The following is a 24,852-nucleotide window of genomic DNA, read 5'->3' as shown; positions in this document are numbered from 1 at the left end:
ATCACCAACTGATCCATGTTCGTTAGCTTGCTAATCAAAGTTAACGTTCCCTGTTTTCAAACGCGTCTTCTTCTTGGCTGTATTTCCGGCAGATTCGACTCTTCACAGCGTATTACTGCCCTCCACAGGTTAAAACCACTAAATACAGACCTTGTCCAATAGCATCCCGTACAAACGTGGAGCATGACAGGGATTGGCTAGAGAGAGACGAAGGTGTCTCATCTGCGCAGGACTTTAAATACCTGTTCCTCGAGCGCCCTGAAAGGAGATCACCTTTAACGCGACTTCAAGATGAAGCAATATGGATTGAGCACTTTTAGAAATCTTGTATTCAGAAATCATGGGGTTACTGACAAGGTAGGAAGACTTAAACACGCCGGTTTGTTTAGTCTGAAATTCATTCACGTGTGTTGTTGGAGTAACGTTACATCAACTGATGCCGGTGCGCGCGCAACTTCACAGATTTATCTACTAATTAAACAGCAAAAAACAAATCATCCAATTCCGTCTCTACGTACGGGTCCTGGGACTCCTCGGGATTTGTTTCAAGAGCCATCAAGAACATTTTAACTTTGACATAATTGTATGAATAGGATATTATAAACTATTATTTAATCGAAACAAACAACGAATCAAAAACGATTCGTTGCGCGTTTCCCCGTGGCGGACTGATCTGTCTGCGGAGTGGTTTTAATGTAGACCCATAATTAATTGGCAGAATTGCGCGCGCGCGTCACGCACCTTGGCTTCAGCACTATTATGCTCTTGTCACATGTTGAGAAGGGAGATGCACTAAACTCACCTCTTTAACATGGCCTTTGACCTCTAGCTGCCGTTTCTTAATGTTGTGTGTCTCTGTCCATGTTTGTCTCTTGTCTGTTCTGCCCCTATGTAAAGCGACCTTGGGTTTTATGAATGAATAAATGAAAGTTATTATTATTATTATTAGTATTACTTGTGAGTTCTGGTGAGTAGTAGTACTCTGACCCTGTTAAATGCAATTATTGTAAGTGGCTTTGGATAAAAGTGTCTGCTAAAGGACTAATGTAATTGTGTGTGTGTGTGTGTGTGTGTGTGCGTGTGTGTGTGTTCCAGGAGAAGGATGATGCGGAGAAAGCGGACTCCCATGTTGGTGGTTCTGATGAGAACGTTGAGCGGGGGAACTGGACTAATAAGAGGGAGTACATGCTGTCTATGATCGGCTACGCTGTCGGCCTGGGGAACGTGTGGAGGTTCCCTTTCCTGGCCTACAAGAACGGAGGGGGTGAGCGGACACCTGACATCTCTACAATGGGACTTTACAATTACAAAGGAGAGGATTAGACTACTATTTGTCTCCCCCCCCCCCACACACCCCCTTTTATCTCCCAGGTGCCTTCCTCATCCCCTACGTCATCATGCTGGCGGTCACTGGGATCCCTCTCTTCTTCCTGGAGAGCTCCTTCGGTCAGTTCTGCAGCCAAGGCCCCATCAACGTGTGGAGGGCAGTGCCCCTACTGCAGGGTAAGGCTGGGAACTCAAGAAGTCAGATCTCGCTTCCTGTTTACGCGGTGTTGTGTTGGCGTTCAGTGGAACGTCAGAAGAAGTCAAAACCTATTGAGGTGAGCTGTTTATTCAGTGGAGTAATGGTTAACCACACCTAAATTCAAAGTCATGAGTTCAAAGACGCATACCAGTTCGTGGTCAGTGTTGTATTATGATCAGATTGCCCCGCCCCTACTCCAGACATGCGACCCTTGATTAGCTAAGAACAATGGCCACCACTCCTGTCTGTACACAGTTTACTGGTGTTGGCTGGAGTTCACTGAGGAGTGATGGGATAAACTAGCTGACAGCCCAGCAAACACACAACGTCAGGGAGACGTTCAGATCATGTCTTAATAACGTCCGTCGGTCCAGAACCCCATTTGTACGTCTGCTGGACCCCTCAATATTCACACGTCTGGCTTGGACCCCTCTAAGACGTCTGTGGACGTGCAGAACGGGTTCAATATCTGAACGACTAAAAAAACCGTTCATTCTGGCTCCTAATTGGATGTCTTTGGACGTCCGAAAAAGACATCTAAAAGACGTCTTTTAGACGTGTCTTTGCTCAGTGGTCTCAGCACACCGAAGGCTTGGTCTGTTGACAGACCTCAGTAGAACCTTGGCATGGGGCTGCTATTGGTCTGTCAATAAACAAGTCAATAAACAAGCGCGTGTCACAGAGGGATGCCCGGAACACGGAAGAGCCAATCACAGGGCTCCGCAGACAACGGCATCAGCCACCACAACTAACGTATTTCTTTTGTTTCAATGTTTAATGTGGCTTTTCCCATTTAATTGTAGTCTGTGTGAATTTCATGTAAAATACATTAATAATAGGGAGAACATGTAGCCTACATTGAAGATGCAGGAAAGAAGACGACGCTGGGCCACACCTGTAGCCTACGGTGTCGTTGGTAAAGGCAAAGCTTTAGTTGCGGTTGGTGGTAAAAACTAGTCCAACACTCAGACTGAATTGCCGTTTCGTTTCACTTCATTAGTCTTAACAAGCTTCCGTTGCAGCCGTTTTCCGAGATGGGTGTTACCAAAGAGGGGGTCCTTACATTACATTACAGTCATTTAGCAGACGCTTTTATCCAGTGACTTATAATAACAGCATTCAACGTAGGAAGTCAGAGTATACTAGTACTCATCAGAATTCACAAGTGCATCTCCTTTCTAGAACTAAAAGTTATGCTCTTAAGTGACTTAAGAGCATAATCTACTGCAGGCAAAGTGAAGAATAGCACACTAAAAATACACTAGGTGCTTAAAGGATCATACTGGTTTAAATATAATGTACTAGTACAGTAGGCTCTATACTACAGTAGTACTATACTAGTGCAGTATCATCTATACTAGTACTTTACTAGTACAGTAGGCTCTATACTACAGTAGTACTATACTAGTGCAGTAGCATATACCTGTATACTAGTACTATACTAGTACAGTAGGCTTTATACTACAGTAGTACTATACTAATGCAGTAGCATCCATCCATCCATGCATCCTCCCACATCCATATTCCACAAAGCTCTGTTGACTCCAGAAATACGCATATGATTATTTGCTTGTGTTTATTGTTTGATTTGGTCGGAAGTCTCTGGAATGGATTATTTATGTAGGGAAGACTTCCTGGTTTAAGACACTTAAGCCAACGTCTGATAAGAAACAGTTGGCCCATACTGTATTACAGAAAGTGTCTGTTTGCCAACCAAAATTGGCCATGTCAAAGATCGGTTTGCCAACAGGTTGGTTTGCCAACAGACATTTACCATACAGTAGGTTAATTACCATACAGTAGGTTAATTACCATACAGTAGGTTAATTCAATCTATTTAGTAATTGCCATCTGATTTCAAATTACTGTTTTGCATTACTGTACATGAATACCTCCTGGCAATTATTGAATTGAAATACTCTCTCTCTCTCTCTCTCTCTCTCTCTCTCTCTCTAGGTGTGGGTATATCCATGGTGATCGTGAGCACATTAGTGGCCATCTACTACAACGTGATCATCGCCTACAGCCTGTACTACATGTTCGCCTCCTTCCAAGCCACTCTTCCTTGGAGCGGCTGCTTCAGCTGGTCCAACAGCCTCTGCAGCCTCACACCCAAAGGTTAGGGTTAGGGTTACTGTACTAGAACTGCAGCCTCACACCCAAAGGTGCTGTTATTACTGTACTAGAACTGCAAACTCATTCTCAAACGTTCTGTTATACTAAGACTAAGTTCCACTGATTGTCACACACATGAGTGTGTGAAATTTGTTCTCCGCATTTGACCCATCCCCTGGGGGAGCGGTGAGCAGCAGCGGTGAGCAGCAGCGGTGCCGCGCTCAGGAATCATTTGGTGATGTAGCCCCCCAATTCCAACCCTTGATGCTGAGTGCCAAGCAGGGAGGAAATGGGTCCCATTTTTATAGTCTTTGGTATGACTCCATGGGGATCGAACCCACAACCTCCCAGTCTCTGGGCAGACACTCTACCACTAGGCCACAGAGCTATTGTTACTGTAGTATAACTGCAAACTCATTCTCAAAGGTTCTGTTATTACTGTACTAGAACTGCAGCCTCAATCCCAAAGGTTCTGTAGATGTACAGTAATGCAAACAAGGCACAGAAAGGCCTGGGAGACCTTCTTGCCGTGAGGCAACAGTGCCTCAGTGTCTTGCTCCAGTACACTTCGCCACAATGCCAGGAGCTGGGATCATTATCAATGATGATTTATCAAAATGTTAAGTTTTATCACAAGGACCTTTCTCAAGACACATCCATCATAAAGTGACACCGTGCTTAAATACAACCCATAATTGCACAATTCACAGCTGTGTTGAAGTTGTGTCCACGATCCCACACAAAAGCTCACCCATTCAAAGGTCTTTCAACTGGGAAAAACACACATCCATAATCGTATACATTCAAAATCCCTTTGACTCTACTAAGTCTTGACTGTAAAGGCTATCCTTCAGATCTGTGTAGACAGGTGCATAGGAGGCAATGTCCATAGCCTAGATGGTTACCACACAGCGTCCTTTACTTGCAAACAAACTTTATTAAACAATGTTTCGGTCAAAGACCTTCGTCAGGTCAAAAAAGCAAACTCTTTTTTCACACCTAGCAAGCAAAAGACATTTTTCAGGTTAGTGGTATATAGCCTACACTACATATGACATAGTCCAACACCACAGTATACAAATGCCCATGGGGTCCTACTTCAAATTCATAAATTTAAATTCATAAATGTACACATATATATTCACATACATATATCAAAACACCTATATATATATAGGTGTTTTGATATATGTATGTGAATATATATGTGTACATTTATGAATTTAAATTTATGAATTTGAAGTAGGACCCCATGGGCATTTGTATACTGTGGTGTTGGACTATGTCATGTGTACTGTATACACATACATATATCAAAACACCTATATATATATATATATATATATATATATATATATATAGGTGTTTTGATATATGTATGTGTATACAGTACTGCGCAAAGGTCTAGGCAGCCACCAAAGAAAATAACGTTTCATGGCCTGCTCAACCATTTGGTAGAGTGTGTGTGTGTGTGTGTGTGTGTGTGTGTGTGTGTGTGTGTGTGTGTGTGTGTGTGTGTGTGTGTGAGAAACACCTTTTCGAGAAGACATGCCCACCCCAAAAAAAGGAAAGAAAAAAAAACACCAAAGACACCAAAACAAAACGAGGTGAAATAATTTCTATGTAAAGTAGTTCATAGCGCAACAGAAAATGTTCTCTTTGAACAAACTCATTCATCTGTTTGGGGTCTATACATCGTCTAGGTGAGCCGTCTTTCTCTTCAACTGCCACTAAGGAGTGTACACATGGTGTTGGCTCCTCGACCCTTTCCATTACAGTACATGAAGGTTAGATAATCTGTGTAGGTCTATTTGGGGCTACACGTTCAGTTCTATGATTGATGCTACGTTTTGTACAGCACTTTGGCTCTTTACATGTACTTGTTTGACTAGACCCAGTGTATTGCATCATGTCTTTTAACCAATGATTGGTGTTTTTTTTGATGTTGACTAGCTACAGTCACTTGAACCTGCTGTTGCTATAACCTCAGCGCTATAAGCTCTCAGTTTTACCTTCACTTTGAGGTTAACCCCTGCTTTTTCTCTCAGGGGTCGTTCAGTTTCAGGAAGAATGTTCACCTGAACACCTGTATCCAATTTGAATGTGATGTTGGTCCCATTCACCTGGTACTGTAGGGTCCATTCCTCATTCACCTGGTACTGTAGGGTCCAGTCCTCACTCACCTGGTACTGTAGGGTCCATTCGTTGTTCACCTGGTACTGTAGGCTGCGTTCCAGTCCTCATTCACCTGGTACTGTAGGTTCCATCCTCATTCACCTGGTACTGTAGGGTCCATCCTCATTCACCTGGTACTGTAGGGTCCAGTCCTCACTCACCTGGTACTGTAGGGTCCATTCGTTGTTCACCTGGTACTGTAGGCTGCGTTCCAGTCCTCATTCACCTGGTACTGTAGGTTCCATCCTCATTCACCTGGTACTGTAGGGTCCATCCTCATTCACCTGGTACTGTAGGTTCCATCCTCACTCACCTGGTACTGTAGGGTCCAGTCCTCATTCACCTGGTACTGTAGGTTCCATCCTCATTCACCTGGTACTGTAGGGTCCATCCTCATTCACCTGGTACTGTAGGGTCCATTCCTCATTCACCTGGTACTGTAGGGTCCATCCTCATTCACCTGGTACTGTAGGCTGTGTTCCAGTCCTCATTCACCTGGTACTGTAGGGTCCATCCTCATTCACCTGGTACTGTAGGGTCCATCCTCATTCACCTGGTACTGTAGGGTCCATCCTCATTCACCTGGTACTGTAGGCTGTGTTCCAGTCCTCATTCACCTGGTACTGTAGGCTGTGTTCCAGTCCTCATTCACCTGGTACTGTAGGCTGTGTTCCAGTCCTCATTCACCTGGTACTGTAGGGTCCATCCTCATTCACCTGGTACTGTAGGGTCCATCCTCATTCACCTGGTACTGTAGGCTGTGTTCCAGTCCTCATTCACCTGGTACTGTAGGCTGTGTTCCAGTCCTCATTCACCTGGTACTGTAGGGTCCAGTCCTCACTCACCTGGTACTGTAGGTTCCAGTCCTCATTCACCTGGTACTGTAGGGTCCAGTCCTCACTCACCTGGTACTGTAGGGTCCATTCCTCATTCACCTGGTACTGTAGGGTCCAGTCCTCACTCACCTGGTACTGTAGGTTCCAGTCCTCATTCACCTGGTACTGTAGGTTCCAGACCTCATTCACCTGGTACTGTAGGCTCCGTTCCAGTCCTCATTCACCTGGTACTGTAGGTTCCAATCCTCATTCACCTGGTACTGTAGGGTCCAATCCTCATTCACCTGGTACTGTAGGGTCCAGTCCTCATTCACCTGGTACTGTAGGGTCCATCCTCATTCACCTGGTACTGTAAGGTCCAGTCCTCATTCACCTGGTACTGTAGGGTCCAGTCCTCATTCACCTGGTACTGTAGGGTCCAGTCCTCATTCTGTCCTGTGAGTGCTACTGTTCCCAGGAAGAAATCCCTGGAAGAATCATCCGTTGTTGCCATCTCCTTCAACACAGTGCCCGTTATGTTGCCTGCATTTCCTTGCGTCCCCTTCCTCCCCGTACGCTGGTCCTTGGCCGTGCGCCTCTACCGCTGTCATCTGGATGCATGCGTGCACCGCTGTTGACCTGAGATTGGGTCATGAAGGTTTCAGTTTGCTGCAAAAGAAGGTTTTGGTTACAGTAGCCGAAGGGGATTGATCTCAGGTGTCCTACTGAGCGAAGGATCAACACGAGTTGTGACGAGGGATGACTAATTCCCAGTACTTCCTGGTTCCGTGTCCCATCCCAGACAGCTCTCTAATGTCGTCTTTGGACGAGCCATCCATTGGCGCTTCCAGCAACCCCGATCCTCCAGAAATCTGGCTAGATCGCCGGTACTTTCCGCTCATGCGTCTTTCTTGAGCACTATTTTCCCCAACAGGTGCCTATATTCCCCAATAGCGTGTCTATTTTCCCCAATAGCATTTCTATTTTCCCACAGGTGTCTATTTATAATAATAGTGTTTTAACTTTAAGGCCGATACATTTCTTTCCTAGGCTGATTTTTGTGCAGATGTAGCAAGTGCAAAAGGAGCTAGTTAAAGGCTTAAAGGAGAATGCTCGTTTTTGACAACCTGGACCTTATTTACGGCATATTATAAGACGTTTGACTCACCGAGATAACTTTGGTGTAATTCGGAGGCCTGTAGAAGAAATTTAAAATCCAGCGCGAGCCAGTATATCCATGTAATGGCGGCAGACGGGGCACTGAGAATGCAGCTTCTAAAAAATCTATTTTTTGCCGCGAAACGGTTCTGTCTTTATGAATCGCTAGTTGTGCTTACATACAGTAGAGCATAGGCGTGTTGTGGTTTTTCACATGCCTCTGTAATATGATCTTTAGAAACGTCTTTAGAAACGAGCTTAGCTTCCTCACTTGCTCCAGCACGCATGCGCACAGCGTGCTGGAGCAACGCAAGACAGATTGATGAAAACAACCGTTTCGCGGCAGAAAATAGATTTTTTAGAAGTTGTTATCTCGGTGAGTCAAACGTCTTATAATATGCCGTAAATAAGGTCCAGGTTGTCAAAAACGAGCATTCTCCTTTAAGTGAGGATATGTCTTTTAAAAGTATTAACTGTAGGAGTGAAGGGTTCTGCTGACCTGTGGTGACCCTGTGACCCTGTGGCTTCCCTCCCTGTGCAGAGGACTGTAACGGCACATCCGCCAACCAGAGTCTCTCCGTATCCAACTGGACGCTGGGAGAGAACGCATCCTGCTCTGTACAGAGCCCCAGTGAACAGTACTGGGAGTGAGTACAGCACAGCACACACACACACACACACACACACACACACCACACACCACACACCACACACCACACACACCACACACACACACACACACACACACACACACACACACAGGTGCCAGGGTTCAGGCAGGCACAGCCTTGACAGTGTGTTCTCATCAGGTCAACCTGACCTGTGTGTAAATATCTTAGCTTGGTTCCGGTCGTCTGTCTGAAGCTGGGTTAATAGGTTAGTGAGGTGCGTTGGTAAAGTGCTCTTTCTCTTACTCAATTTCTTTCTCTCATTTTCTCTCTCCCTCCCTCTCTCTCTCTTTCTCTATTTATACCCCCCTCTCTCTCTCCCTCCCTCTCCCTCTCTCCCTCTTTCTCCCCCTCTCTCCCTCTTTCTCCCCCTCTCTCTCTCCCTCCCTCCTTCTCCCTCTCTCTCTCTCTCTCCCTCTCCCTCCCTCCCTCTCTCTCTCTCTCTCTCTCTCTCCCTCCCTCCCTCTCTCCCTCTCTCTCTCTCTCTCTCTCTCTCTCTCTCTCTCTCTGTCTCTCTCTCTCCTTCTCTCCCTATTTCTCTCTCTCTCCCTCTCTCCCTCCCTCTCTCTCCCTCCCTCTCTCCCTCCCTCTCTCCCTCTCTCTCTCTCTCTCTCTCCCCCTCTCAAACTCCAGTGTAGTGGTTCTGCAGCGTTCCAGCGGTCTGGATGAGACGGGCCCTGTGGTGTGGCACCTGGCCCTTTGTCTGCTGCTGGCCTGGATGCTAATTGCTGGGGCCCTCTACAAAGGCATCAAGTCCTCTGGCAAGGTGAGTCTGCAGTCATAATGCCCCGTTTCTTCTCACAGAGTTTATTCCATGTTTAGTGATCTGTAAAATGTTCCTATAGCGAATTCCATTTTCCAGGAGTTTGCTTGATCGTCTTGTTCACAAAGGTCGGGGAAGAATTTTTACAGTTCATCTTCTCTGGCCCTCTGGGTGACTTGGTTTTTTGCTTCCCTCTGGGAAATTAGGGGTAGGGTCTTTATGTGCCTTCCCCCTCACTTCCTCTCTGTAAAGTGCATTGTGTTGCCTCTGTGTCTGAAATGTGCAGAACAAATAAAACTTGATATACTTTTATTTATATTTAATTTGGCAACACCCGATTATCATTCTGAAAAATGCTGTATTTCTTTAAACCAATCACAGCTGTCTTTTTTTTTTTCCAATGGTGCCTTTGCAAAATAGTGTCGGGGGATTGAATCTGATTGGCACCGCTGAAATTGAGCGGCACCAATGAGAGGCTTATCTCAAAAACATCCAATTTTAATTCAAAGTATTTAAGTATTTAGTTGAGCCAGACTTCGTAACCCCTAACATTTCTGTGTGTGTGTGTGTGCGTGCGTGCGTGCGTGCGTGCGTGTGTGTGCGCAGGTGGTGTATTTCACGGCTACGTTCCCCTATGCGGTGCTGCTGATCCTGCTGATCCGTGGTGTGACACTAGAGGGCGCCAGAGACGGCATAGAGTTCTACATCGGTTCCCAGTCCAACCTCACCAAGCTGGGAGAGGCAGAGGTCCGGTTCTGCTCTCTCACCTTTGACCTCTAACCTCTATTTTTCACACCAAGCCTGCTCCCAAATACTGCTGCTATATACACCATTCACCATGAACACACTGAAGTCCTCTAACCTTTTGGAGGACTAACATTTTCTCTCTCTCTTGCATGTGTGCGTGTGTGTGCGTGCGCCTGTGTGTGTGCGTGCATGCACGTGTGTGTGTGTGTGTGTGTGGCAGGTCTGGAAAGATGCGGCGACCCAGATCTTCTATTCGCTGTCGATCGCGTGGGGCGGAGTCACGGCGTTGGCCTCCTATAACAAGTTCCACAACAACGTGTATCAGGACGCCCTGGTCGTCTGCATCACCAACTGCGGTAAGAACTCGGCTAGATGGAGTCAACAACATGGCTGCCGTGAGAGATGGACTAGGTAGGGGGTATCGTTTGGCCATCCAGAGGTGAAGCACAGGGGTTTGGTAACGCACTGAAGGGCTCTTAGTTTTCAATGATGACTAGCTGGACATACGTTATCCTGCTTAATGCACGGCGACTTACCAATGACAATAATACTAATAGTTACACTTTTTATTTCGGCAGAAAAATGGTCTCATGTGCTTGGGCAATGGGCGTTTTCAGAGATTGGCTTGATGAGAATGGGTCCACATACAACAGCCAAAACTGTTATTAGCTATTTTGAATGTTCAGCAGCTTTCACACAACTTTCAGCTGTCGACCACATAGTGTCGACCATATAATGTGATGCCCTTAGCACCTTTGTCCAATCAGAATCAAATATTTCAGAGAACCGTGTAATAGCAGGAATTATAAAACGGGTAGTTCCGACCTCACAATCTGATTAAGAGCCGTTGTATATTCACTATATATCACGGGCAAACCTCTTTACCGTTCTATGTGAAATATTACTGCGCCAATTATAACTGCCTGTAAAAACGTTAGCTCCATTGCGTAACCATCCATTGGTTACATTGTGGTTTCTCCTCAAGAAAAATGGAAACATTCAATGTCAATTTTAGTTGTTCAGTCCGTCCTGTAGCCTACCACTCTGATTTATCGGCGCCACTGTTGCAACTCGCAGTTGCACAGCAAAGATAGGCTACACTTACTTCATGGCTAGCTAGGTTGGTCAGGAGTATTAGCTTTGAAACTCCATAGCAACGTGATAGTTTTAGGAACTACCTTTCTTGGCGGAGTTCACTAAACCCGATATTAAGACGTTGAAATAGTCCCTATTCATCCCATAAATGTTTCCTGGTGATGTAACCATTGTATAAAAGCAATAACTCACTTGAGGGTTGTGGTATATGGCCAATGTACCACCCTATGACTGCAGCACAACCTGTGGTATATTGGCCATATTCCACACCCTCTCATGAGTAACTGCTTCAATAACCCACCGTTGGCTCCATTCACGCTGCATAGTGACGTGACGTGATATGTGGGGTCTCCATCTTCATGGTTTCCACAGCTACCAGTGTGTTTGCCGGCTTCGCCATCTTCTCCATCCTGGGTCACATGGCGCACGTCTACCAGAAGCCCGTGGGGGAGGTCGCCCAGGCAGGTCAGACACGCCCCCATTATACCTGACGATGACATGCTGTTAGGGCTGTGCCCGCCTGTTCCCTGACACCGGTGTGTGTGTGTGTGTGTGTGTAGGTTTTGGGCTAGCCTTCATCGCATACCCGGACGCCCTATCCAAGCTCCCGGTGTCTCCTCTGTGGTCGGTGCTGTTCTTCTTCATGCTGCTGACCCTGGGGCTGGACTCTCAGTTCGCTGGGATCGGTGAGCGTGACCGACCACCCCTCAGCTGCAGTAAAAACCAGCACCGCACTATGGCAATGTGGATACTTTGAGATTGTGCTCCAAGCACCCATTCTAGTTTTTATTATTATTATTATTATTATTATTATTATTAGGATTATTATTAATAATAACAATAATATTCATATTAATATGAACATTAATATTGATATTAACATTAATGTCAATATTAATACTAATATTAATATTATTATTATTATACTGTTTAGAATTTCCGCTCTGATTGGTTGAGAGCTCCTAGTCTGATGTCTGATTGGAGTAGAGAGCCGTAGTGAACCCTGACCCCTGTGTCTTGTCCTCAGAGTCCATCACCACCAGTCTGGAGGACGCGTTCCCTGAAGTCCTCAAATCCAAACGCTCCATCATCTCCGTGGCAACCTGCGCCATCCTCTTCCTGCTGGGTTTACCATGTGTAACGAGGGTAGGTACTCCCACGCCACCAACTTCCTGTTACAGGTACTCCCACGCCACCAACTTCCTGTTACAGGTACTCCCACGCCACCAACTTCCTGTTACTGCTGCGGGGTGTCTAGTCAACCTCTGATCGTGTGTGTGTGTGTGTGTGTGCGTGTGTGCGTGTGTGTGTGTGTGTGTGCGTGTGTGCGTGTGTGTGTGTGTGTGTGTGTCCATCTTCAGGCTGGGATCTACTGGGTGACCCTGATGGACCAGTTCTGTGCTGGCTGGGTTCTGCTGATTATCGCCCTGCTGGAGATCATCGGAGTGTGTTACATCTACGGTACGTCTGCGCCTGAACGTCATGACCCTGACCCTAACCTGACCCTAACAGGGATGCCATGACCCAAACCCTAACCCTAACCTGGATGCCATGATCCTGACCCTAACCTGACCCTAACCGGGACGCCATGACCCTAACCCTAACGCCATGACCCTAACTCTCATCCCCTACCCTGGACACCATGACCCTGACCCTACCCTGACCCTAACCAGGACGCCATGACCCTAACTCTCATCCCCTACCCTGGACACCATGATCCTGACCTTAACCTGACCATGGTGCTGCTTATAGACTCAGCAGGGATGAAGATATGTTGGTGAAAAGTGTTATTTTTCAAGGCGTGAAGGATGTTTTTATGTGTTTCATATGTATACTGTAAGATACAGGTTCCATGTACAATGAAATGCTCAGTGTGTGTGTGTGTGTGTGTGTGTGTGTGTGTGTGTGTGTGTGTGTGCGCACGCTCTGTATAAAAGGTGGTAACAGGTTCATTAAAGACATAGAGATGATGATTGGCACCAAGAGCACATGGTTCTGGCTGTGGTGGAGATCTTGCTGGTTCTTCATCTCTCCCTGCCTCATCATCGTGAGTAACGCCTCCATGTTCTTCTGTCCATCCACCCACCCACCCATCCATCCACCCATCCATCCATCCACCCACCCATCCATCCACCCATCCATCCATCCATCCATCCATCCATCCATCCATCCATCCATCCATCCATCCATCCATCCATCCATCCATCCACCCACCCACCCATCCATCCATCCATCCATCCACCCATCCACCCATCCACCCATCCACCCATCCACCCATCCATCCACCCATCCATCCATCCATCCACCCATCCATCCATCCATCCATCCATCCATCCATCCATCCATCCATCCATCCATCCACCCATCCATGGTGTCTGGAGGGGGTGTGGTCCCGGGCTGGTGTATGAGGGGGTGTGGTCCCGGGCTGGTGTATGACTGGGTGTGTTTGTCGTAGGTGATCCTGGCGTGGTCTCTGGTGACCTTCACGCCCCCCAGCTATGCCGACGTGAAGTACCCATCCTGGGGCGTGTCACTGGGCTGGTGCATGATCGCCTTCTGCCTCATCTGGATCCCCATCATGGCTGTCGTCAAACTCATCACGGCAGAAGGAAACCTCTGGCAGGTGTGTTTAGTGTGTGTGTAGTGTGCAAGTAAGTAAGTAAGTATGAATGAAGTAGTGTGTCGGACCCAACATTAACGTGTTAAGGTGTGTGTCTACTGGCGAGCTGTGTTTTAGAGCTGCCGTTGTTTTCTCATCATTTACAACGGGTAATGAGCTCTAGGGCGCTATAGAGATAAGAGTTGTGTTGCAAGCACTTTATAGCGCTATAGCGCCATGAGCTCTAGGCTTCTTTCAGTTGAAAAAAGTATTTTTGGGCTAAAGCGCAGGCTGTAAAATGCTGTTCTGATGATGACGACAGTTGGTTTTTGGCAAGATGGCAGAGACAGCGAACGCCAGCACTACCTAACATTAGCTAGCTACAGTATCTTAACTTGGCTAGTTAATCTACAGTCTGCAAAAACACAACACTCTGTGCCAACGTGAGCTGTCAGTAGCCTAGCCAGTCAGCTAGCTTTCCATGTGCTCTTAAGCAGCTGTAAGCTTGGTATTATTCAGCCAACGGTGGACAAAAAGCCTTAAACTGTATGGTGTATACAATAATGTCTTTAGAAATGTGGATATACTGTAGACTGATTGTGTGTGTGTGTGTGTGTGTGCGCGCGTGTGTAGCGTTTGAAGTCTGTGAGTTCTCCTTCCAGCGAGTGGGGTCCCTACCTGGAGGCTCATCGGGGAGAACGTTACGCACACAAGCAAGATGCTCACATATACGTCATCTCCAACGACCACACCCGCCTCTGATGAGTGTGTGTGTGTGTGTGTGTGTGTGTGTGTGTGTGTGTGTGTGTGTGTGTGTGTGCGGGTGTATACAAATGTTGATTGTACTGTAAGAGACTGCTTCAGTGTGTACTGTACTGTACTGTATATATCTGTGTGTGTGTGTGTGTGTGTGTGTGTGTGTGTGTGTGTGCGTGTGTGCGTGCGTGTGTGTGTGTGTACATGTGTGTGTGTGTCAATGTAAAATTGAAACCTAAGGTAGCAGACATTTTTTTGTTTTATTTATTATCATATTTTTGAAGACCAAATCTTGTTTTTTAAAAAGAAAATAATTTTTATTTGAAAATGCTGATAAAAAAGTTTTGGACACATAGGCGCGAGCATCCCCCTGCGCACCCCCTGGGTGTCAAAAGTCCCACCAATAGAGAACGAATGGAGAAGAGGCTCCACATTAGTGTAGAGAATGCATTGGGCCATCTGTATTCGATAACTCGGGCTTGGAAGGTGCTGAACATTAAACGTGGGACATTGTCAGGTTGAGAACTTTGTCCCAGTCCAAACCCTGTGTCTCTATGACCCTCACAAGTCGAGATATGCCTGTTTAAATGTTAAAGTCATGAGCAGAACACTAGTTTTACTCTGATTTGATGCCGAATGTGCCCGAATATAAGACGATGCAACTTTTTCAGACTTATTTCCAGAGGGAAAAAAGTCTTATATTCAGACCAATATGGTAGTTGTCCTAATAGTTGAGTTGACCCTCCAGATGGGCTTGTTATATGGTGTATTTGCGTTATAGAATGTCACCTTGTTGTTGAAGTCCTCTTGTACTCCACCAGGGAGCAGCAGATTCCTGTCTCTGAAGAGGCCCAGAACCCCAGACTCGCAGGACAGACATGGTGAAGGGGAAAGACCCAAGAAGTCCTGTCCCACAGACATAAGATCAGGACCCATGCCAGGGTTGGGGACAGGACCCATGCCATCATCCAGCCAATCACCTAGATCCCAAGATAGAAGGTCTCCCCAGACCCCGACGAAGGGGTTGAGAGACAGCAATGGTGTCTAGTATTGATGCCTGTGTTTGTTCCTGCAGAGTGGAGTCTGGTATAGATGGCTGTGTTTGTTCCTGTAGAGGAGTCTGGTATAGATGGCTGTGTTTGTTCCTGCAGAGTGGAGTCTGGTATAGATGGCTGTGTTTGTTCCTGTAGAGGAGTCTGGTATAGATGGCTGTGTTTGTTCCTGTAGAGGAGTCTGGTATAGATGGCTGTGTTTGTTCCTGCAGAGTGGAGTCTGGTATAGATGGCTGTGTTTGTTCCTGCAGGGGAATCTCTACGACTATTGGCAGCCTGTTCCTGAGGAGATGACCAACAGCCAGGAGAGTTAACATTTGTTGTTGTGCCAAGCAATGTTCAGTTTCAGAAAATGTTAGTTTTTTCACCTGCTGGGGATAAAATATAATAATAATAAAAATGTTCTCGTTGAGTCTTTGAGTTTGTCATGCCCTGTTTTTGTGAACACCAAGTCTGTTGTGTTCCATGGGTGAGTCTTCTCACACTGGTTGGCAATTTGTAACTTAGCCAAAATCACGGTATTCCAGACAGCAGGTTTAGTGGAAACTCTTGACTTTGCTAACCATGAGATGAGAGAAACTCTTTCCGTTCCAGAAACAGGTAACTCAAACTCGAGAAAGACAGACAGCTCAAACCATTTCCAGAAAGAGTTAACTGAAAGTGTAGGTCAGTTCCCATGGTAACTCACACTGTGAAACTGCTCGTTGGCAGGTTTTATTTAACAAACTCTAGAAGTGATATGCAACACCATAACCCTAACAAACTCTAGAAGTGATATGCAACACCATAACCCTAACAAACTCTAGAAGTGATGTCTAACCCGGGATGAATTACTATTACAAAGCCTTAACCGCTTTTAATTTGTGTATCGGCCCAGTGATTCTGATCCGCTCCAGAATTGAATGGGTTCTAAGTTGTCTCAAGCCCTCCACCAAGTTTGATGAAAATCTCACCGGGCGCGGAGCCAATAAACTGAGGTGTGACTAACCATTTAAACTGAGTTACATCAACAAAATGCATTCATGTGCGGAGGCATGTGCTCTCTTAGCACCCTTTCTAGTTGTAACTGCATTTCATTGTATACTTGTAGGCTACCCTGCAATGGCAATACATATGATTCTAATCTAATCGTGTGCAGTGTTTGAAGCAGCTGTCACACAATTCCTCATTTACCCAACTGATCTGATGCTGAATTAATTCGCATAGCCTAGGGAGAGGTTTTTGAGACCTTAATTAGATAGGCCATCATTCCCTGTTAATCATTATCTACTGTAATTGAACATTACCATTTTTGTCATACCCATCATTTATATTAATAATAATACAATTATAATTTTATTTATGTAGCACCGTTCAAACAATACAATTTGGACAAAATTGCACAATAACAACTGTAGGTTAATTAAGACAGAAATAAAACTAGGCTACAAAAGGTAGCCAAAAACAAAATACTATGCAGGGACGTTTTAGGATATAACCTACATTACTGACCCATAGGGAAGGCAGGGTGGGGTAACTGCTGTCCCCATAAATGATTTCCTCTCTGTGATTCATGAACTCAGAACTGAGTTGAAAGACAAAAGTTGCATTTGACATGACTAATGTACGCTACTCAGCATAGTGAGCAGATTTAATTTCACATGAAAGTCCTAACCTGGTATAGGCATATACAGAGAGAGAGAGAGAGAGAGAGTTGGAGGCAGAGTGAAGGAAATAAATTCTACAAGGAGTTGTAAACTACTTCTACAAGTTGTAAACTGTTATTGAACTGCACACGTTTTACAGTGAAGAAAGGGGAGTAAAATGATGTGCTTTTTGTTTCGGTAGTACTGACAATTGGGTTAATAGTGGAAGATGGTGATGTTAATTATGATGAAGGTGATGATGAATGAAAAGGATGATAATTACCAACAGTGTAACTCTTTGATCTCATGGTGCAGAAGTGCTGTGCTGTGGTCCATCATGAAGGCTGGTCCTGTAGTGGTCACTTCTATCAGGCCAGTGGTATTTTGGTATTTGTAGTTTTTCATGGGACACTTCTCTGCTAAATCAACATCAGAAAAATGTGGCTTTGGGCTGGACCGTCTAAGTATATCAGATTAGAATGTACATAAAACATACTGTTTATTGAGTTGTCTGTATTGACCACAGGACTCTGTGCCCAGGCCTGTCCTCATGCCTTCCTCGTCAGTAACACCTGGTTCACAACACAAAGAACCGGACTGAAGCCCAGAGCTACTGCAGAGAGAAGTACACTGACCTGGCCATCATAGACAACATGGAGGACATTGAGGAGCTGACCAAGATAGTAGACATGAACCATCTGAGTAGTTTTGATACGGCATTCTTGATAGGTCTCTATGATGATATCAACAGCTGGAGGTGGTCTCTGGCAGATGTTGTGGTATGATGTGGTAGAGTCAGCACTACGGTGAGGGAGAGGCCGAGTTCAGGAACTGGCTCAATGGTGAACCCAATAATACGCAAAGCCTTGGGTTGTGTGTGCAGATGTGGCCTGATGGCAAGTGGAATGACGAAGACTGCAGTACAAGATTTCCCTTCATATGCTACAATGGTGAGAACATCAGGATGATACTTACCAGTTATGACATTTTGCACAATAATTGGGGATGCCCAAAAAGAGGGTTAAATGCCTCTCTGCCGTCTTTGGCAGCCGCCATATATGTCAGAGACGCTGCTACTTGTAGGTCTACCCTTGAAAGATGAAGGTGAAAAAGAAAGTTATGCTGCTGGTCCATGAATTGTGATTGGGTACCACATAGGTACACAACAAATTAGTAGTTACTGAGTAACTAATGAGGAACCAATGATTAATTAATGAGTAATTACTGATGGGGACTACTATAGTACTGTAGTTACTCATGAACTAAAGAACAGACTGGGGACCTCTAGTTACTGAGGAACCAATTATTAGTTAATTAGTAGTTACTGATTAACTCTCAGTCCATTAATGATGGGTTACTAGAGAACAGACTGGGGACTACTGTAGTTATTGAGGAACCAATGATTAGTTAATGAGTAGCCTAGTTAGTGATTAACTCTCAATCCTAATGACTAAGTAATGATGAAGTAATGAAGGACTACCTACTCTAAATGATGTATGACCTTACAATAAGGTACACAAAACAGTAACTAATTATTAAGTAATGATGAGGCAATGAATGACTACATGGTAAATACAGTGTATGATGTATGACTTTACAATAACGTACACAAAATAGTAACTAATGATGAAGTAATGATGAGGTAATAAGTAAACAAGTTTGTTGTTGTTACTACTGTAGGTAGTCCTTCATTATCTGTGTGTGTGTGTGCAGCTCTTAGAATGGTTCATACACTGTCCCTACAGTTGTGACAAAGAGACATTCTTGGCTGTAATACTTGTCTGGTCCCTCTCCTAGAAGTTAAGTTCTCTCAAGAAACTAGGCATTAAATGGGCATGTCAAGACTGTTTTTGCGCTTATTGGGATGTAGCAGAAAGCTGAAGACGCTTTTCCTTATCTTAATGCATTTTTAATTAAAGCTATTCTATTAATTGTGAATCACTTGATTATCTTTATTCTGTGTTGGCTGGCCTGGTAACAACTTTTCGAGGGACACAAAAAGTAATTTGGGATATTAGCTGATAGGGAGCAGGGTATTGAGTGCTATATTGACCATTGTTGGCCATGTGAGCCTTCCTTTAAATAAATACTCAGATGTCTCACATGATTAACCCTGTGCCGTGTCCTGTACCTCTGAGTGTTCTCATCACACACTCACCTGTAGGCTTCCATCGCCTGCTCTGCAGCCCCCTGCTCTGCCTCTCTGAATGAAAAGGTCTGTCCCTTTTCTCTTGTTTGTGACGCTGTTCTTGCACATTGTACATTGTCACATTCAGTAATGTGGAAAAAATGCATGGAGGAGCAAGCAGAGCTGGTACTGTAAATGTCATGAACTCTAGCCTAACATGTTGAAATGGTCACAAAATCAACCTTTGCTGCCTGGCTGACTTTAAGCCTACCTACGTAGTTGGCTTGCTTTCCTTTCTATAGTATTATTATATCAGCCATCTAGCAAAATACAAAAACAAAATATCTAAGATAACCTGCCTGATTTCCACATACAGTAGGGGAATGCTAGGACTACAGTATGTTACGTAGCTCTCAGCCAAGCAGGATATCCGAAAAGGGAGAAATCTATCTCTCACTGCTCGAAAGCCCTGCAATAAGCAAAGTGAAATGGTATGATCTGGTTGCAGGAGAAATGTGTCTTTCTAAGGTGAAATAAGTATTGGAGGATGGCCCTACGGAAACTTAAACGTGTTTTTACATGGATATCAGTCTGGGTTGAGTGGCCGGAACTAGGAAGATGGATATCACATTACACAAGACTGACTGAACGGCCTGTCTAGTTCATATATTTTACAAGGTGATATGATAACTGGCAGAGCCTGAGTGTGCAAGATACAAGAACATTAATTCAGCTCGTTGTAGTGTCGCTCGAATTTCTATAATATCTTGTTCCATTTTGTCCTGAAAATTGGGATGATAGTGGGGTGCACAGCCGATACCCACTGTGAATAATTTAAAGTGTTGTTGTACTATAGCATCAGCAGTATCACATTACCGTCATAGTACACCACAGAAAGAGTGAAATGAAGTAAGCAGATGAACAGGTGCCATTTTCTGTATTTATTGTGGACAATGATGACATTACAGTTATGTAAATAATGTAGACTAGTCCAGACCAGTAACTGTAACATTAGAAGTATGAGACCAGGCTAGACCAGTAACAGTACCAGTACAAGCCCTAGGCCAGATTAAACCAGACCAGACCAGTACCTACCAGTACCAGCACCGGGCCAAGCTAGACAAGGCCAGTGCAGTAACCTTAACAGTACCAGACCAGAACAGACTAGTCACCCACAGGCCCGACGGTGGCAGTATAAAAACAAACCCAGATAAAATACAAAACACATGGAAAAACCTCCTGTTTGCTTCTCTTCTCTGTTTCAAATGATAATAAATACAAATATCAACCAAAATACATGTAATCTTCTACTGTAAATAAACAAAGGAATTATCATGACAAATAATCGTCCACTTGCAGACAGATAGGACCCAGAGCTGTATGTCTGTGTGAGGAAGCTCACACCCGCCTGGATGTGTGGGAGGACACCACAGCTATCTACTAACTCCTAACACCTTTAGCAAGAGAAAGACTAGAAACACGCTCATCTTACAGCTGTGACCACTCCCACTCCGCAGGGGGAGGAGCTGTGGAATGTCACATGTCCCAAACACAGAAAAATATATATATACTCCATCAATCCTGGATATCTATGGAATAATAACAATAAGTCTACAAACTAAAAACAAACAGAGATGACTCTGAAGTAAAATCAGCTGCGTTGTTGATGAAAACATCCACACCAGATCCCGACGTCCAGAAAGACGTGAACGTTCGGGATGAGAGAAGAGGAATGGCTATGGGTGAAAAGTCGCCAAGCGTGTGGAAACTGGCCAATCGAACGTACACGTCGATGTTTGCAGGCTGCAGGGCTGTTTCTGAAGGATAGGTAAGCAAAATCTGAGCATGTCTTGGAAAATGAATTTGCCCTTTCTTGCCTGCTTCCGTGTGATTCGTTGCTGTCTGAGTTCCGCAAAAAAAATTCTGGCCCACTCCCCCTGCCTGGGGTTTGTTAAAGCAGCAATCTATAGTCTAAATGCAACAGTAGACTAATGTCATTTGGTATCTAACGCTGTAAAGGGTTTGATGGGAGAACCACACACACACACACACACACACAATTGCTCTCACACACACACACACACACACACACACACACACACACACACACACACACACACACACACAACACTCTTCAGCTGAAGTCCGTTCACATCTGCTAAGTCACACTTCGGAGTACAAATTCAAATCAATATTCAAGGGGTTCACCTTTAAAGGGTTATTCTGTACAACCTTGGTCTCCATACTAAAGTCACACTACTTGGTAGGCTATCATATCCCGTTTCAAGTATTCGGACTACCCCCTCCCTGTCTATATCATATATACACATCTGTGCAAGCGCGTTCCAGCACACAACACTGTATGCATTCAGAGACACGGCTTTACAGTACCTCGTCACCTAGTTCTCACAGAGGAACTACAGAGGTCTCAGGCGTACTATACACAGTCAGAAACATACTGCGTGTACGTCTTTGTTTCTTCCTTTGAGAGTTCTACATGTTTCACTCCACACTCACACTTCATCGCGTTAGCAATCAACAAAATCTTCCTTTTAAGAACAGGCTTCTTAATTCACATCCTCTCTCTTCATATTCAATCCGGTCTTTAAGAAACAGTTCAGGACTTGTTCTGGACTCGGACACGGGCGTCTGCGGGGTCGCGGGGATACCGGTGGACGCGCTAGCCGCCGCGCTTCAAGCCGTAACTCAGCCTGAGTATCTAGCATCTAGCGTCTCGTTTTCCTAATCAAACAGTCAAAAGGCAGAATGGCTTTTGATCCAGGGGGCAAACCCGGAAAGAGGGAACAGGATTCAGGAAATAAAAAGGCTGGTCTAACGCAGGGCCGGCCTGGTCCTGATATCTACCTTGAGGGCCTGACTAAAGCAGAGGTCTAGCAGAGGAGGTAGCTGGCACGATGAGCATTTAGAGAGAGGATGATACGCACACGCACCAGCACACACGCACACACACGCGCGCGCACACACACTGCGTTACTACTCTGCGGCTGTAAAGACGCGCTGTGCTTCTGCAGTCGAGGGAGAGGGAGGGCGAACCGCTCGCTCTCGTTCCATTCCCCTTAGATGAACAATAACGTTAATCGAATGACCGTTAAAAACGCACGCTCCTTTATACCGGCCATTAACAACACACACTCTTTTTAATGGTCACTAAAGCAGACACCTCCTCTAACTGACATTAGCCCACTCACTCATTTTCCCTCTTTCTCTCTCCTTCTCCCTCTCTCTCTCATTTTCTCTTTCCTTCCCCCCGTTTCCCTCCTGCCCACTCTCTCCTCCTTTCTCTTCCCTCTTTTTCTCTGACTCTAGCCCCTCCCCCTCCCCCACACGCAATCTCTCTCTCTTTCTGTCTCCCTCCCTCTCTCTCACTACTTCAGCCTTTCTCATGGAGCTCATTACACACACACACACACACACACACACACACACACACACACCAGGACTGGGCAGAGAGAGAGAGACGCCAGGTGACGGAGGAGTGTGTGGTTAGTCCTCCTCTGTCTCCCTGCCTCATCCACTCTGCAAAACACACACACGCACTATACAACACAACACACTCTATACAACACACACTAGACCCACGCACTCAGATAAGGATTAGATGAAGCCCTGGGGACGGGGTCCTCTAGGGCGTCGCCATGCTGTGATCCAGACTGCGGTGGACGTCCCCTCTCTCTCCGCTCTGTCCATTTCCTTTGATCCTCCTTCAGAACAAACGTCCAGCGGTCCTCCCCGGTCTGAAGTCGCGGCAAAGGTCATTAAAGGGCTCGACAGGTCAAAAGGTCACCGGCTGAGAGTCACTCTAAGGCAGAGTCTGTAGAGGCGTGGCTCTCTGGTGTCTCTGTCTTTGGTTGGGTGAGGGTGGTGTTTTTTTTTTTTTTTTGGGGGGGGGGGGGGGGTTCCAGGTCCGGGTCCTGGGGGAAAGGCAATGCCCCCAGGGGGTGGGGTGTGTGTGTGTGTGGGGGGGGGGGCTTTCCCCCCCTGCCCAAAGCGAGGGCCTCGTGTCGGAGGGCTGTTATCAGGTGTCTGGTTGGGGGGCGGGGGCGGGTCCAGTTCCAGGGGTCGGAGGCTGGTGAGAAGCAGGAGACATGGAGGTGGCTCTTAGGATCCCTTTCTGAGAGACTCAGTACGGGCAGAGGCTGCAGCTGACCGGTCTCTCACCTGGGGAACACACACACACACACACACACACACGCATCTTAGAGTTAGAGATGACCTCAGAGAGAACACAAACACACACAGACACACACACACCCAAGGTGTCAAAGGTCACTCAGGGGTGAGATATGACTAGGACAGGAGAGGAGAGGAGGCGGGGTGGGGGCGGAGCCCTAAAGGGTCAATGCGAGGGACCCCAACGCCCCGTCTTCCAGCACCACTCTGACGCAAGCTTATACCATCCAGATGATCTGTCTCTGCCGGGCGGTCGAGCTGCAGGCCTACTTTCCCTTTCTTTCTCTCAATCAGCACGCCCTGTTCCACACACACACACACACACACACACACACACACACACACACACACACACACACACACACACACACACACACACACACACACAATGCGCACACACACACACACACACACACACACCCTCCTCCTCTTCTAATTAGAGTGACCTACAATGGCGCCGACACCAGCGCATAAATAAGCAACGCACACCTGAGCAAAACAAATGAGATTGCCATTTAATTGCACCTAATTATCATTTTGATAAATGGAAGAATATCATGCGGGGAAACAAATGGCTCCCAGCGCCCCTCTCTTCCCCCCACACATGAGGAAACAGGAAATACGGCTGTTATCATACATCATTATATCGAGGTGGGAAAATAAAAACTAAAAAAGACACAATTAATCACACGGATCTAAAACTAGGGGATGGGAAGGCAGGTTGAGACGAGAGAGAAGGGGGGGGTAGAGAGTGGGAGAAAGAGGGAGAGAGTGGGGTAGAGAGAAGGGGAATAGGAGAGATTAGGAGAGAGTGGGAAAGAGGGAGATGGAGAAACAGAAGAGTGAGTGCGAAAGAACAAAAGAAAGAGCGAGAGAGAGAGGGAGAGAGATGAAGATAGAGAAAGAGAAAGAGAGATAGAGAAAGAGAGATGTGAACACCACAATGACATCATACGAGTTGGCTGGCTGGCTGGCTGACTGACTGACTGACTGACTGACTGACTGACTGACTGACTGACTGACTGACTGACTGACTGACTGACTGACTGACTGACTGGTTGACTGACTGACTGGTTGGCTGGCTGGTTGGAGCCATAGACAGCCCTATTGTGTGGGACCCAGGGTTCATGAGTACCTAGGTCTCTCTTCTCTGGGAGAGGCTCATCTGTCCCTCAACACCTTGTCAGACGCCTCTCTGACATATTGTGGTAGAATACAGTGTTTAGTTATTAATGAGGCTTTAACTCTGTGTGTCTGACTCCTTTCAGCGGCTGATTGAGCTCATTCCTCTCTCTCCTATTCTCTAACCTAAATACACTCTGACTTTTGTTTTGTTTTGTTGTTTAACGACCAGGAATACCGATGTGTGTGTCTGTGCATGTGCGTGTGTCTGTGCATGTGCTTGTGTGCATGTGCTTGTGTGCATGTGCATTTTGTAAT

The 24,852-nt window shown here is 45.8% G+C and overlaps 1 protein-coding gene and 1 long non-coding RNA gene across 2 annotated transcripts in view; one reads left to right on the top strand and one right to left on the bottom strand.

Moving 5' to 3' along the window:
• Positions 1 to 436: 436 nt before the first annotated feature.
• Positions 437 to 14,422, top strand: LOC311329119 (sodium- and chloride-dependent neutral and basic amino acid transporter B(0+)-like; the record flags this gene model as incomplete). The annotated part of the gene is made up of 15 exons (XM_084463000.1): positions 437 to 442; positions 1,096 to 1,264; positions 1,372 to 1,503; positions 3,482 to 3,643; positions 8,330 to 8,435; positions 9,090 to 9,222; positions 9,826 to 9,966; positions 10,187 to 10,322; positions 11,434 to 11,526; positions 11,622 to 11,747; positions 12,089 to 12,207; positions 12,423 to 12,522; positions 12,999 to 13,108; positions 13,517 to 13,684; positions 14,294 to 14,422. 15 exons carry the CDS (start codon positions 437 to 439, stop codon positions 14,420 to 14,422), a joined length of 1,830 nt encoding a protein of 609 aa, XP_084319126.1.
• An 8,202-nt stretch (positions 14,423 to 22,624) lies between these two features.
• Positions 22,625 to 24,852, bottom strand: part of LOC311329114 — a 6,552-nt gene continuing 4,324 nt past the window's right edge. Inside the window, exon 3 of the long non-coding RNA XR_014631279.1 lies at positions 22,625 to 23,400. This is a non-coding gene — a long non-coding RNA (uncharacterized lncRNA). The remainder of the gene's footprint in view (positions 23,401 to 24,852) is intronic.

The sequence above is a fragment of the Borostomias antarcticus genome (assembly GCF_949987555.1).
Source record: "Borostomias antarcticus genome assembly, contig: scaffold_60, whole genome shotgun sequence".
Taxonomy (NCBI): Eukaryota; Metazoa; Chordata; class Actinopteri; order Stomiiformes; family Stomiidae; genus Borostomias; species Borostomias antarcticus.
Note: the sequence above shows the minus strand (reverse complement) of the source record. Positions and strands in the feature narration are given on the sequence as shown.